The following is a 16,832-nucleotide window of genomic DNA, read 5'->3' on the forward strand; positions in this document are numbered from 1 at the left end:
AAAAATGACGAAGGTTTTTACAAAGTTGGCACCAAACATGTTGTACTTCAGAAACTTTATTCCAGGTTTTATTTTTTCTCACTTATATACTTATCTATCTTTCTGGAGCATTAATAATAGACTAATATGTAGCTAATATATATTTTTTGAGATCAGAATTAGACATTCGCAGTCAAACTATTTTACAGGTAGAAGATATAAACCAAGACTGAAATATCACGAAGGACTGCAGCTACGAAACATTCAGTTGGATCAGGCCAAGGTTTTGTCAGATGCAGCTGCAACAAAATTTGTTCCACAAGGAGATGCCAGTGCAAGAAGGTAATGCTACTCTGTAATTCGAAGTGCTAACAAAGCCAACCGTGTAGAAATAAATAACAATTTTAATAATTGACTTAAAAAAACAGTATTGATTTAAAAACAGTATTATTTGTTATAGTATGATTATTTGTTTTACCAATTATATATATATAATAAAAATTATATTTTTCCAATTATGGAGTATTTTATTTAGTTTATCTATTAATTTTCTAGATATACTATAATATTTAGACTAGAGTGTCAGTCTTTATATCAGGATCAACTAGTTTGGCCCAGCCTAAACTGGTCTATCCTATCGCGTTTAGGAAGAACTAGTTTAGCTTAGGCAAAACTGGTTTGTCCTTAAATCGGGTTTGGCCGGTAACATATACATAAATATGGATATAGCTATATTCTCTAAGTTGCATCTCTGTATAATAGTTAAAAATATAACAAATGCACTATCAAGAACAAAACGTCGTACTTTGTTCTAGTAGTCTAAACACAATGACTAAGATATATTGAATACCTAAAATCCATTGTTTAATGATGGAAATACATATTATCTTTAACCTCATCACTATATAAACGATTTCAAAGATATTTAATTATGATATTTATACGATATCGCTAGCAAGATAATACAACAACTTTTAGTATACATTCGTTTGGACAACGTGAACAAAGACGCATAACAGTACTTTTGTAATCGGTTCAAGTTAATAGAGAGTCCCTTTATCTATTTCCGTCCTTTATGTATAATAGTTCAGTGCTACTGTGCTCTGTGATCGACACAAACGAACCTTCCTATTTATTAAAATGTCTGGATCACAAAGAACTACCGAAATCAGAACTGATAAATGGAAATATTTCGTCTGCTTTGGGATGGTTGTCATATTTGTAAGTATTTTAATACTTTATATAATACATCTTATGAGATAAGAAGATATAATATATGTAAATAATAAACTGTGACCATTTAAACATTCCTGACAATGATTTTACGCGTCAGTGATATTTTAAAAACTTGTTTGTTTATTATTTTTTTTTATTGTCGTATGAGACATCCGTTTTATATTCTGTTTTAAAGTAATTTAAATGTCTTAATGGACTATTCGGTTTTTACTACCATTTAGCATTGTTGCGTTGATGTAATATTTATTGGCTTTAATAAATATTATGATTTAAATTTTGAAACAAGTGATACATTAATGTGAAAATAAGAAAATATTACAGTTAATAAAATCTATCACATTTTTTTGCAAAGTTACCGAGCAACAATACTCAAAGATTGTTCAAGGTCCAAGTCCGATGTAATTCATAAATCTACTTCGTGTATCATCAGTGTTCGCTTGAGAGATTCGGTGTTATATATTTTTAACTTTAAACAGGCAGTACACGTAGTTCTTTTCAGATAGCTGGAATCGGCCAAGTCAACTCATTTGGTCTCATATTCAGAGATTTTATCATTGAAACTGATTCTAGTGCCAAATGGATAGCAACTGCGCATGGAATTTTTTCCATAATGTTGGCTATTGGAGGTCATGAACTTTTTACTTAAATTATACTTTTTAAAATCAAACGATAACATTAGACAACCAATACTCGTGAATAATAATCATTTCAGTTAGAACTTCAAAACTGAATCTTAAAACCAAACGACTCAAGGTTTTTTAATTAAAAAGATTTTCCGATTAAAACCTTCAAAGTCTTCAAACTAAAATATATAAAGCAAAAATTGTACTAAATATTTACTATAATTTCCTTTCAGGTTTGATTCTAAATGTTATGGCGAAAAAATATTCCCTCAGATCTGTGGGATTTATTGGTGCACTGTTAACTTCTTTGGGTTCATTTTTAACAGTATTCATAAATAATACAAATCAAATACCTTTAACATTCGGAATTCTTCAAGGAATCGGATTTGGGATAATTGCCCCCGTTTGCTATTCAACGTTCAACTGTTATTTCACAAAGGACAGAACACGGGCTATGAGTTTGATAAAAGCTATTCAAGGAATAATTTTGGTTTGTTATCCTCAAATTCTAAAAATCCTGCTATCATACTACGGGTTCAGATCAACCTTGCTCATCATAACTGGAGTAGCTTTACATACCTTTCCTGGAATCGCAATAATGAACGCTAATCCGAGCTTCCGCAAAAAAAAATCAGCAAGTATTTTTATTTTAATATATTATTATTATTTATTTTACACTGAAATTGTTATCTTCTGATGTATTGCTTTGCAGATATTAACAATGGCAATAAAATAAAAGGAGGAGAGGATGTTGGTTTAATTTCCAATCCAGAAATAGTGGACAGAGATGTTAACAGAACGAAAGAAAATAAAAAGCCAAATCCCGGTTTTGGGTATACTAGATAACATAATTTGTAGTTAAGACTTATTACTTAAAAACGAATATTTAATAACAAAATATTATTTTCAGTAACATCATTCTGGAAGTCTTAAACGTTAAAATACTGAAAGACCCGATTTTCTGCAACATCAGTATTGGCCAAAGCTTTGTAAATTTTTCTGATTTGCTTTTTTTCATTCTGGAACCAATGCTTTTATATCAATACGGATTTGATACGGTTGGTTTCCATATTAATAATCAGGCTTCGTATTGATATTTTCAAAGTTTTCCTATCTTCAGAATTTTCTAATAATTACAGAATCAAGTAGCAGCCTGCATATCTATTAGCGCTGGGGCCGACGTAGCAGGGCGCTTTGCGTTGGCTGTTATAAGCAGTATGATGTCTGTAAACACCAGATTGCTTTTTTTCGTCACCACACTCCTCACGCTTCTTTTCAGAATTGGTATGTATAATTTTATAAGTAACCTTCCAAAGAAAATAACTTAAAACATTATGTCTTACTTTTAAAGATCTCTAAAAAAATTAATTGATAATTGATCATATGCCATCAATCAAATATCTAAGTTTTTTTCTTCTAATATACTTTATTTTTTATTAAAATTATTTTATAGTAATATTGCAAGTTAGACAATTCATATGGGTTTCGTTATTGACCGGTTTCCTTGGTGTACTGCGAGCATGGCTACATGTATCAAGTCCCCTGGTAATTTCGGATCACATACCACACGAGGACTTCACAGCAGCATATGCGGTTTTCATGCTTAGCACTGGTATTGTGAATGCTGTTACGTCACCAATAATAGGTATGAATTATAATATAAATACAATTTTTGTGGACTTTGAAGTTGCTTTCATGACATGGTCTGATTATACTGAAATCTCATTTGAAATTAGATTATTTTGAGTTGCATGTTTATTATGCTGCCTGACAAAAATGTGCAACATTTCTTAAGTCACAGTTTTAATCTAGGATAGCTCTGGACCAGAAAATTAAACGTCCAGCTAGTGTCAGAAGTACTTCAAATGAAATAAAACTTGTCCCAACATTTCGAATTAAACTCTGGCAATGTGTTGAAATTTTTTGATGTCATATTTGACGAGTTACACCATAGCGTCCTTTTTCAAAAATATATTATATAACTTCTAACATTGGCCTTTGCTTTCATAAAGACTCGTTACATCTAATTTACAAAGTTTTCTTTAAATAGAATTTTATTTTAATCTACGTACGTCACTCTCTGTTCACAAGTACAATTATATAATCGCGCTGAATAAATAATCCATAAAGAAATCAAAAATTAAGTTAAATATGTTAGAAATAAACACAAAAAAGCTATTTATTTCAGTATAAGTTTCAATAATATATATTTTATTATTATTTATTCAAATACAAGCGTAAATTGAGGTTAGGTTATGGATATTTTAAAATATTTGTTTAAGTACTAATATTCATCAGTAGATTAGTTGAGTGGTAAAATATCAATTAATTTCTTTAATCCTATATGTATAATACGTATAGTCATACTGAATTTAACCTATAAATGAATAGTTTAGGAATACTAAAAGTAATATTTAAGAAACATCTTAAAAGTAAACAAATGTAGAGAAACATTTTTATTTCATTGTAAAGAAAATTTTTAGTTCATTCATACATTTTTGAAGAAAATTGCGAGTGTGACAAAAGCTCGGTTTATTTTTATTCAAGGTTTTTGAAGCGTTAATAGTTCTGTGTAAAGATTTTTGCTCGAATTTTTGTTTGTTTAAAGTATTTATACATCAGTATTTAAAACTTTTTTTACTTTATAATATTAATTCTATTTCAAAAGAAGATAAGGTATGAATAATATGCAATTTAACAGTTTTGTATCACCAGACAAATTATTTACGTACTAGAAGCTTGATTATAAAAAAAATATCATATATCTGTCTCTAACTCTCTCGATATACAATATTTTGTTACAATTTTTTTTTTTTAATTTTAGTATTTTAAATCACTGCTCACTATTATCTATTGAGTAAATTTTTGAAATGCTTTTCGGTTAACTATCGCAGGTTATTTCTTTTTTTGGAAACTGATCTAAAACAAAACGAAAGGAAACGGCAAAAAATATACCTTATATTAAAAATTCGCTAATCTACTCTCTCCTTATCAAATTGCAATAATTTGTTTGGATGTGGCAAAAATATCACTCTGGCTGTTTTTAGTATTAACATAAATTAATTATCATATTATACAAAACAGCATGAGTTATAAGTATAAAAATATTTATAATTTATTTTTATACGATGACTAAATGTAATATTAATAAATGAAGCAATTTTTTTATGTCCTTTTTGAAAAAAATTAAACGAAAAGTGAACGTGGAATGTTGGAAAACATATGGAGAAGAATTAAAATCTTTTATTTCGCATAAAATCTATTAAAAATATATTAAATTATTTGAAAAAAATATTACGTGACTTGACACATATGCGTACTTAACATATCAATCCGTGATGATTCCCTAGTTTGTGTATCTATATATTCCTTAATATACTAATGATTATTGATTCAATAGATAGATCCTTTGTAGAAATATATATATCGTAATCAAGGGTTCTCTTGCTTGCTTGCTAACTAATAATACTTTTAAACTGCAAAACAATTAAAAGTACCGGTTGATTATGAAAGCTGGTATTTTGGAGTATATTTATTTTTGTTATCTTGTTTTATTATCTCAAATTATTTCACCATAGATAAAAATAATAAGCATTCATAGAATTTAATGATACCCTTCTTTTTTAATGGTATTCCTGAAGTTTGTTCATTATTTACAGTGACATCTGTTCACGTTATTAGAGGCTAATATTAACAAACCTTTCATCTATAAACGGCCGTCTATATTCACATATTGTAAAAAAATATGTATTACAATGACAATAATGTCCAAAATCATAATTTTAAAAACCAATACTAAAATTAAAAAAAATACTATCATACATGTATTTCATTATATATTATGGCAATGACAAATAACATAGAAAATATTGTGCTTTTTACATTAATAATTAGAAAGAGATCTTCTATAACTTTCTTTTAACGCACTCAATACAAACTCATCAATTTTTAATCATTTTGTTAAAGCGTAGCTTTATGCTAATTTCTGAACGTGATAATAAAAATCGTTTGCTATTTGTAAATAGTACTTTAATAAAAGTAATGTTTAGTTGTAGTTTTAATAAAATTGAAAAGGAACATTTCTGCATTTTGTTTATCTCAAAACAAATTATATTATGGTACAAATTCAATGAAGAAATCGATAAGGATATCAATCAGATCTCCTTATTTTTACGTTTTATTTCTTTTTCCTTCCTGTTTCCATGGCGGTGTAAAAATGTTGATTAAATTATGTAAATTCGATAATAATTACTAGGAAATAAACAAATATTTCATCCACTGATAATAAATTTCATAGATGTTATTACATGTTTACCTGTTTTCTCTTTGTTACAGGCTTAACAAAGGAATTTTACAATGACTATATCCCAGCTTTTTACGTGTTATGCTCATGCTGTATGCCGTGTTTAGTTTTATGGTCAGTAGAATATTATATACGGATGTGTAGAAATAACAATATGGCGACCTTAAATCAAAATATTTTCTAATGATAACATTCTGTTATTTCAAGTCTTGTAAGGACTTAATGTTTTATATTTCAATACTTTATGTAACCGAAAAATTAGATTGTAGACTTGTAGTATTTATAGCTTAAGTTCCTTAGTAATAAAGGTTAGTTTATTAAAAGTTTTTTTTAATACTAAATGAGAGGCGAAGACGAGTGTACCAATATTAATATTGTGTATTAAAATCTTTATTTTATAGATGTTTTTTTTTTTGCTTAATTTGCTAAAAATAGGAGCGCACTATATTCTAAGATTCATATCAAGAGGCTAGCTAAAATTCGATGATCAAAAGTCTCGCCTCGTAATTATACCCAGGGTCGCTGGAACACAGCGTTTGAGGTCAAGGGTCGTCTGGGCCTCAAGGAGGCCTTGGTTCTCAGTTATTTTTTATTTTCTTTAAAGTATCTGACATACTTAAAATTTACAAAATTTATAATTATAAAGCCTTTCAAAGTTCATCAATTATTTTTATGGCGTTAGTAATAAACAGATAAAACTAATAAATATACGAAACAAATTAAAAACTAATTTTTGACGAGCAGTTTTATTGATAGTAAACAAATAGAACCTCTTTTTTTTTTGCTACAAAAAACAACCTTGTAATTAATACCTTTTAAATATACATAAGATGAGTAATAAATAATTAATGAATTACATATAAAAAAAATATGAATGTAAAATCCCATTATGAATATTAAAAATTTGTGAAGATGTTTAGATGTTTGTTATTATTCAATGCAAAAAAATATGCAAGAATTAATTTGTAGCTGTTTTATATTACATAGTTATAAATATATTAACTATAATGTCACCCTTGAAAACTGTAAAATATTTATATATTAATAACAAAAATTTTAAGTCGATACTCTCTTTAAAAAGGCTGTTAAAAAACGATAAAACTTATGCGAAAAATAGAATAATGGGCAAGATACTTTAATATTCTGACGGTTCAGAACTATTAACATTCGAAGTTGATAGTATTAAAAACTTTATTATACAAATGCAGCTCTCTCCAGCGACACCGAAATTCCGTTTGTACTCTACTATCGAGCTCCTAATTTAGAAATTTATGACGAAAAGATTGTACCAAGCCGGCATTATAAGCTAAATGGTTTTTGTGCATCTTTTAATAAAAGACATATACAAATACATTTGCTTTTATACTATTATGAGGCAGCAATTATACCAAATTAATTAATCTCATTTCATTGGATGAAATTGATCGGAATCAAAGGAATTCCATTTCTAATCAATAGCATTGCGTAACCAAACGATAGAAGTATATAACTCAATGTGTTTACATTATTTAAAAAATCCTAAAGCCAAAACACAGCGTTATAACTATTATATCAGATAGCTCACAAGAGCGATCGATACAGCTCTCCCGGGACGGCATTGTGGAGCACACAATGAAATGGGCCTTGCGCGAATATTTTTCAAATATTATGAACAAAACCAACGTATATGCACGGCCTTAACTTGATATCAGAAACGCATACATCCTGTTCTGACGTGCTAAAACAAAAATATTATAACAAAAAGTTATACAAATTTTTACACGAAACGTCAGTCAAATTCTCAGCTTGATGCTTAAAAAGGTTATACATTTACGTTTTTTTTTTGTTTTATAATTAATAGAAAATCGATATCACATATAATGTATGATATATTCAATATAAGAGATTATTTTATATTCGAATATGAGAGACTCATATTTTTTATGTACATTAGGTAAGTAAAACGCATTAATATGATGAGATAATTAATTATAATGGCATGTAAGGCATTAGTGAGACTGGTAAAAATGCTTTGAATTGATAAAATTGATTAGTATATTATTATGAAAGTTTTGATATAAAATATATTTAAGTATTTTCTTAAAGAAAATACATTGAAAAAGATTTAGACCTGGGGATACTTGAGGTTTTAATGGCTATCTTCCACCCGGAACATTTGAATAAAATTTCCTTGAAATGCCTTCGCTTTGATGCACTCGAGTTTTCAGTGGAAGGATAAAAAAATGTTGGCTCGTTATTTTAATGGAACCTTTAAATTCAGTGCTTTTATTGGAAATAAAACTAAGAATAAGAAACTATGGATCGAGAATATTGAAATACAAAAAATTTACAACTTTAATACAATCTGTTCATAAACCCTATATACAAATATAAGTAGCTTGACCTCTTTGGCAAATTAGTTTTAGGCGAATGTAGTTTTCTTGTCTATGTTATCTTAATATATATAAGAATAGTATTATTAGGAAAAATATTTATAATGTAAATGAAAGTTGTTTGCAAATCACAAACGTCATCTTCCACACACTATACAGTTTAAATAAATATCGCGTGATAGCTTAAAATCATGTTGTTTAATTCCGTATTAAATATTATTTTTCCACTCGTATAACGGAAAATAACATATTCGAATGTTATTATTTAAATAAGATTAAAAGCTGTGATGAATGAAATCCTAGAACCCGCGACATATAACATATTTAAAACATCTGTAGTGGCGTTGTTTTATTTATTTATAATATAGATAATTTTTTTGTCCTAATATTTGAATGTAAAGCATTTCTGGGTTAAAAATCCGTTCGATTTTTAAAAATGGAATTCATATTCATCCTATGCTGAATAATGTATATATTCAAATGCCAGTATTAAAATACGAGTATAATATAAACTAAAAAAAGGTTTTATCTAAGCATAGCATAATGAAATCGTCACAATTTTGAAACATGGAATATCAATAGTGTTAATGTTACAAATACATTTGTTTAATGATCTAGTATCTCTTCTATTTATTCATATACAAAACATATTCATTTATATTTTTCTATGATTTTATTCACAAATATTCCATTAACATAACTTGATTCACAGACAAAATGGCGTCGCTCAAAAATTTTTATAAAAGATAGATTTGACAATATTCTGTATGCAGTCATTATATTTTTAGGAATAAGACTGTTTATATATTTACGGCATTTTAATAATTAGTCTAACTTTTTTTTCATTTAAGTTATATATATAATATTTTTTGTTGTATCGTTTCAACGTAAAAACATTTTGTCTTATGAAAACTGGGTGTAACAGTTCACAATCACTACATAAATGATTAAAAAAAAAATACGTTGAATAGAAAAAATAATTTTTCTTTTAATATCGTTGATATATGCAGTATTTTTTTTACATTTGGTTCGTTACAGTCTGGGAATCAAGTTATTTCTGGCCATTCAATAAAAGAATCACTCTTAATATTTTATTCATCGCCCACTTGTAAAGCAAAATAACTGTGTATTGACTATTTTTTTGTCAAAATTTAATGATTATTAGCTATCATTCATCTAATTATCTATAAACTCATATATTTCCACTTATTTATCTACAAACCTATGGTTTTCTTGAACGCATAGGTATTTATTGATTAATGTGCAAGTTTTGCAAGGACTAAAGTCTAATGTAAACAAGGATTTCTTTACGCGTATAGGTTTGTTTACTAAATGTTGATTAATCTATAAGATGTTTTATGCATAGAAATATAAAAGTTACAAATAAAACTATTATTATTTAACTTCTGAGAAATAAACATAGCCTTTTTTATCGAAATCGGATTCTTTAAGTGTAATAAAATTATATTCACAAATCTAATATTCGGATAGCAAAAAAAAAAAAACGGGTGAGGAATAAATTGAAAATATATGAAAATGAGATTATATTTTTTTATTATTTGAATAATCCAGTACCGTTGTTATAATAAAACTATTTTATACAATTAAGTTTTTAATATTTTTATAAAACTATTGTTTTCGAGTAAACTGATGAACGAGATGTTGCCTACTCTGTGAATAATGTGGGTGTCTCATAAACAGTATATCCCAGATACCGATATATGTACCGATGTATCTCAAAGTGACATCCAACCACCACTATCCAGTTAGTAGCGTTAGTAGCAAGTTGGTGGCCAGTTAATGGCGTTAAATCTTTGTTTCAGAGAGCCAACATTTTTGCGATAATGCACATCTAAAGGCAAAATTTAAGGTATGTTCATACCGCCAACAACCAAGTCAATGCACACCGCCAGCATTGCAAGAATCATTGCCAGCATTAAAGACACCCACAGTTAACTCTCTTTATGTTACCATATATAAAGAGACTTACAGACATAATAAGCAATGTCTTCAAGAAAGTCTTCATTAAAACAATATATAACTACATAAAAAAATTGAGAAATCTTCAGACGAATTAAGAAGATCACTCCTTTACAACAAGACTATTGCTTTATACAAACTTGAATGCGGCTGTATCTTATTACACATTGGACAGACGAAGAGAAGCACAGGTGTAAAGATTAAAGACATTTCTCAGATATTAAAAATAGGCGTGACTCTAAGTCGTTAGTATGTGAACATAAAACGGATAAGCCAAACCATTATAATATTTTCTTCGCGACGAGCAAAATTCTTATTAGTTTATAATTGGCTATTGATTAACCTGTTATAGTCGTGGTGAGTCAGAAAAATATTGCTCGTGTTTTTTAAAACGCCTTAAATGTCAGAAAATCTGTGAGATGCTTATTAGGAGCTCAAAAACTGTTTCTAAGTAAACTGTTATTTATCTGTGGTCTGGCAACCTGATGTAAAAAATTAAAAATATTATATTTTGACAAGACAAGTAAAGAGCGGTATACTACAAAAAAGGACGAACTCTGCAAAATATATATTTTAAAGACTGGGTTGCTTTTAATAGTATAAAGCATCAAACGATTTTAAAAAGTTTCCGTAGAATATTTAGGATTTTATTTAAATATGAAATTATTAAATAAAACTTGATTAATTGTAACGGTTTATTTTAATATATCTTTAAAATAGTTTTAGTCCATCATATGTATAATGCAAATGTGTTCTGTACTTATTATCATCTAAAAGGAGGTTTATCAAAAACTGTATTTTTAGTGATGACTTATAAAATGAATCCCACGAACCAATATATTGAAATTCTCTGAAACGCATTGGTATACACAGTAAATCTCATATCAGGAGCTTTGAGAACAGATAGTTTGTATGGAACATCTAGGCCATATGCAAATTGAGTTTCGAAATTTCCAGTAAGATTTGGATTGAATTTTCCTAAGCCTTTTGGCGATGTCGTCTAACGCATAATGGGTATGCTGAAATGTTTATTTTACAATTTTTGTTGAATATTATATTTTTACTTTCAAAAATATATATTGCTCGGCATTATTTTATTAATATAATTAATTAAAGCGGTAACTTGAACGTAACGATAAAGTGTAAATTTTATCAAATCATGATAATTTTACTTTCTCTGAATTCGGTATAATTCCGCTTTTATTTTCTTACCAGTCCACAGTTATACGACAAAACTGTATTTAATAAAATTCAGTATGAACTTGGACAGAAGCTCGCTGAAAAACGTGTCTTTCTAGCCCATGTGCTAACTTTTTTTTTTGCTAACCTACAACGAAAGAAATAATACTCATTCTTTCTAATAATTTTAAATGTTCGAGCCGTTCTACAAACAGACATTAAGTAGAGACAGTTAGTTAAATAACCCGTTACGTTATGTTTATTAATAATATTTATTACAAATTCAAAGCAATTTACCATACATACCCGTCGGGTAATTTGTATTTGCTGAAACTTAAGTATTCTGAAATGGAGTCAATAGCAACTTAACTAGTTCTGAAGAAACTCTGAGCGAGATACTCCGCAATTACTAAGTTACTGATTGAGTTCCCAAGTTAAATAAAAAGTTTTCAAATACCATAATACGATTTAATTTAAATGAATATTAAATTAATTATTCAGTATAAAAACATTTTCATCTCGTCGGCCCGTGATTCCTTGCTGCAAGGTACCGGCATAAAGAAAGGGAAGTAAATCAGAAAAATATTAATTTAAATGAATACTCGCGTTAGCTCTCGTCAATATAAACAATGTAGAGATTAAATTTGTCAAACGTTAAACCTATTATTTCACTCCAGTTATTATGTATTAATTTGTTCGTAGAAAATTTTAACTTTAAGAAATCACTGGATATTACGAAAATATGCTTATCGGTTAAGGTTAAACAGAGAAGTAGAGCAGCGGAAAATTTGATGATCCTGTCTGGCGACGGGCCAAATACGGTGTATTAACTGCATGTTTGTTTTACAACATCGTTGTGACAGTAACTGGATGTTGAGATCTGATTTTCGTATAACAACAATAGAAATACATTTTTTAAATGTATCGTTGTAACAAAGATCAAAAGCAAGTACACTTGTTTTCATCGTACAGCTGAGCGTTACTACTGAACTGTAAAATATAATTAAATTTATGACAAACATTATCCTAACGTAACAAATTTTGAATTTTATGCCCCAATATGATCAAACTTCTTATATCTTCTTTCTAACCCATGGAGTCCAAGTCGAAAGTGGTATTTTTTTAAATGATTTAATGGCCTGTTATAAAATAATTAAAGTAAATTTAAGAAAATATCATTATATTGTAACTTAATTATGAAGTTACATTATCAATATGTTATAATATTTGTTTTATTATATATATATTATAATTATCAACATGCTCAATTTCGTCAGTATGAATTTAAATAAAAAAAAACCCTTAAAAAATAGTTGAGAAACAATAAACACATATTATTTTATTTGAAAATTTTTTTTTTCCTAGTAATTGTAGCATAATACCTTGTTACAACAAATTATATATTTCATATATTAGCGCCATCTAACCAAAAATCCCAACATCAAATAGTTTCGTCGTTCTTCCCACTGAAACGCAGATACCTTACCAAGTGGTTCAAAGTATATCCGCTAGATGGTGTTAAAATATAAATTGTAAAAATACGTAGCATAATACTTGTTAATAAAATAAGTTAAGGTTTTTTTATAAACATACAATATTTTTTACTTTACATTATTAAAAACAAAGAGAGGTTTTGCTCTAAATTAGCCACAATTTGTAATGCTATAGATTTATCATCCTTTGAATAATTAATTAAAAATACAATCAAAAAATCAAAACGTATTTGGATACCTTAAATTCTTTTGCAGAATTTTTTTATTTCTTAGTTTTGGAATATAGGAATAAAGCAAACGAAATTGTATCCAAACATATACGAACTAGCTCTCATAAATTTTTAAACTTTCTTCTACTTATTTGAAATGTGAACTTAATGATATTATTTCAAATTAAAATCAATCAAGCATAATGTAACACTCAGTATAGTTTCATTACCATAAAGAAGAAAGAGTTTTATGTAACAAAAAAATTCCAAGCAAGTTACTTTTCAACAGTACGATTGAGTTCACAAAGCTATTGTTACGAAGTATTTTCTTTCAAAGCCTTTAAAAATCTTTTTTTCTCCTCCTACTAAAAAAACAAATTTTCTTTATTTTGGCCAGCCATAAAAAATTATTTTTTAATCGACTTAAAATATTAAGAAATTGTATATGGTTTGTTAAGTATTAAATAAGGTTATTGAAAAGTAAAGTAAAATAAAAAAATAGTGGAAGTTTATCTGTTTTAGGTGTTTAGTCGATTTTTGTTCACATATTTAAAATTTATTATTAGATAAATTAGTTTAAAAAATAGTATTTAAGTGGAAAGATATTTTTGTTCTTTTTAGTTCCTGTCTACCTTTGTTGTTTTTTGACGTGGGTTTCTTTATACTTGTAAATAATTGTATTTCTTGCCTTTTATTATAATTATAAAAAAAGGTAAGTAGGAGAGATTAGTTGTTACAAGATGAGGAGACCTTGTATGCGAAAAATCGATCTCAGGAGTCTGGAATTGACAGAAATGAGCATCTAAAACGAAATACAGAAAGATATAAAGCACGAAGTCTTCAATAGTCATCTGAAAATAGTGAAGAAAGACTTTCTCAAATGCGCGGTAACATATACGCTCGCAAAAAGAACTGATTTCCCTAATATTTTTTTGATTTTTTTTTATGTCTTTAGAGGATTCCACTATAAAAACCCGACTTGGTGACCAGAAAATCACCTAAGGGATGCAATCTTTCAGATATAAAAAGAATTTCTTAAATAAGTCCAGGAGTATTCAAGAAATCGGGGAACACACATAAAAAAAGGTTTCGACATATTGAGTATCTCTCTTTTGAGGTTGCTTAATAACAAAATTACGAAAATTTATCTTCCCGAAATAAAGGTCAGACATATTACATTTTAACGGTTTTTAATGCTACTAGTTCGGAGAACCATGAAAAATTGTAGCTGATGTAAAATATCACCGAGGTTCTATACAAAAAAGTTAGATTTTTCGTGGGATTTTAAATACGAGAACTTTATATTACCTGAATTTGAAACAATATCTTTAGTTAATTACATTCCAATAAGGCCAGTAGTTTATGAGTTTATTGTTACTCAACTAACATTCGTCCCCTTATCAGAGATGGATTCTGGTACAAAGGTCTACTCATAACTTAAAATTGTAAAAAAAAAAAAATATTTTTAACAAAAAACAAATCGACTTCAAACAGAAAGCTAAACTACTAGGTAATTTTCTTATATATGAAGGTAATTATGAAAGATTTTCGACATTTCTCATGCTGGGAGGGCATGCATGTCCAGGGAGTATGTGCGGGCCTCATGAGACGCACACTTTAAATTCGGGGTTGATGGTCCCGGGAGGTTACACTAGATGTAACTGGAAATTTGCAGATGTTGTGAAGTTTGGCCTTATTTCTAAGGGTCACTTAACTTTAACTGCAGATAAAAGGGTGTAAGTGGCCTGTGAAGTAATTTGCTGTATTTCTAACAACCTCAATAAGCAGACGAAATTGAAGAAAACTATTTAGAACTTGGTGGGTTGCACAATTTTATTCGACGTTTTCGAATGTAACACCATCTATTTTTGGTGAAGACTACTACGGTGTTCTATTCGGAATTAATCCTTACTTTTCATGGGCGAATTCATTTGCTAAATGACTGCTTTTTGAAAACTAGTTACGATGTAGTGCAGGGACTTAGATGACGTATAGACTGCGGTGTCACCTTCGGAGAGGTCTAGGTGGGTTTTTATTTTTGTAAAGAGGTATCAGTGGTGTATAAGGAGTACGTACGTGGATATTGTATAGGGGATGAAGCCATGAAAGACTGACTTTTATAGAGCGGGTAGAGTAGAGGGTGCCTATCACTAGACGCCACCCGAAGTGACTCGACAAATTTGCTCGTATGAAGTGAAAGAGCCTGTCTCACACCTTTACGGCTTTGAACATCAGGCGTTTGAGCCAGACTTTGTGGAAAACTTTCACCCCATCAAAGAAGATTGTTCCCGTTACTACTACGGCACTTTTCGGCACCACTCAGCACAACCTTACAACTACTGAGTCCCTTGACAATATACATACTACGTTAAACACGCACTTGATTGACTCTGAACACGTATTCTTCTGTGGGTATGACTTTTAGTGTTTAAACTTTCTGCTGAAACTATTACCGAGCCAGGATCGCTCTACATAACTCTGCAATGTTCAAAATAACTGAACGATGCGAAGAGGAATTCAGTGAAAGTTGCTCTCACGTGTCTTTGGAAACTACGTAGCGCTTGCGGATTGCGTCAATCGGTTATCAATGAATATCGGTTTTAAGGTATTATATTGTCTATGTTGGATTTTTTTCTTTCAATTCTTTTAGTCACATTGAAACTCTAATTATTTAATTAATTCACCTAAGATAGAGAAACACCTCCATGGTGTTAAAATTATTTTATAATAAATTTGTTGGTGAAGTTTGGATGCTGATTGTATGTATAAGCATCATACGTCCAAACGGTATTGAGAATTTTAAAATCGTAACAGCTCGAATAAAAGCATAACAAACTTATTTAAAATATTAAAGAAGTGCTTTTTTGAGTATGTGTTTCGAATATTGAAACAATTATACTATACATATTCAGAAAATCGCAATATTTTTTGTAAGCAATCCTAATACAAATTATTAATATTAATTGTAATACAAATGGCATAAATCTTTCTTAATTAAAATATATATGAGACTCCGAACCTATCAATGATTAATATGCAATATAAAAAAGAACTTAGTAACAGTAATAAATAATAATAAAAGTTTGATTTAATCCACATTTTCATTTATTCTATATTGTTTTAGTTAAAACTGTGTTGTAAGATCGGAATCAGTCAGGAATAACCACAGGTCAGGGAGATCAAATATAGGCTGAAGGTCTGGGTCAACTGAAATAATATTCAATCGACGTTATTCAAAAATAAATCTTTTGCAGCGCATTCTTTTCATCTCTTCCAGTTTTAACGTCCCTGCATTAAATAACTTATAATATTTAAACTGAGTACTGATGTATGAATATTTCTTCCAGAGTTTGAATAGTTCTTTAAAGCATAGTATATAGCAATCATAGGTGAGTTTAGTGAATTATGTCAAATAACCTTTAAGATTTAACTTATATTCAAGCTAAATTAATGACAAA

At 28.7% G+C, this 16,832-nt stretch overlaps 2 protein-coding genes across 6 annotated transcripts in view; one reads left to right on the top strand and one right to left on the bottom strand.

Moving 5' to 3' along the window:
• LOC116777377 (solute carrier family 12 member 4) overlaps positions 1-16,832 on the bottom strand; it is a 230,811-nt gene that overhangs the window by 144,552 nt on the left and 69,427 nt on the right. The gene's annotated exons all lie outside the window — the stretch shown is intronic.
• On the top strand, positions 833-6,871 carry LOC116777436 (monocarboxylate transporter 12-like). Of its 3 annotated transcripts, none has more exons than XM_032670978.2 (8): positions 833-1,200; positions 1,705-1,841; positions 2,072-2,476; positions 2,551-2,671; positions 2,749-2,896; positions 2,978-3,122; positions 3,292-3,483; positions 6,174-6,871. In XM_032670978.2, the coding sequence occupies exons 1-8, from the start codon at positions 1,055-1,057 to the stop codon at positions 6,323-6,325; spliced, it is 1,446 nt and encodes a 481-aa protein (XP_032526869.2). In that variant the 5' UTR covers positions 833-1,054; the 3' UTR covers positions 6,326-6,871. The 3 variants fall into 3 exon arrangements, with proteins under 3 accessions (XP_032526869.2, XP_032526878.2, XP_061385905.1); XM_032670987.2 differs by having other exon boundaries at positions 841-1,200; positions 1,715-1,841; XM_061529921.1 differs by lacking the exon at positions 1,705-1,841 and having other exon boundaries at positions 1,083-1,200.

The sequence above is a fragment of the Danaus plexippus genome, chromosome 6 (assembly GCF_018135715.1).
Source record: "Danaus plexippus chromosome 6, MEX_DaPlex, whole genome shotgun sequence".
NCBI classification, from domain to species: Eukaryota; Metazoa; Arthropoda; class Insecta; order Lepidoptera; family Nymphalidae; genus Danaus; species Danaus plexippus.

Bases quoted from the DNA above. Each gene is read 5' to 3' on its own strand.
- LOC116777436 (XM_032670978.2), top strand. From the start codon at position 1,055: ATGTATAATAGTTCAGTGCTACTGTGCTCTGTGATCGACACAAACGAA. The intron at 1,201-1,704 runs GTAAGTATTTTA...CAGTACACGTAG, and splicing joins TTGGGATGGTTGTCATATTT to TTCTTTTCAGATAGCTGGAA. The intron at 2,897-2,977 runs GTTGGTTTCCAT...TAATAATTACAG, and splicing joins ATCAATACGGATTTGATACG to AATCAAGTAGCAGCCTGCAT.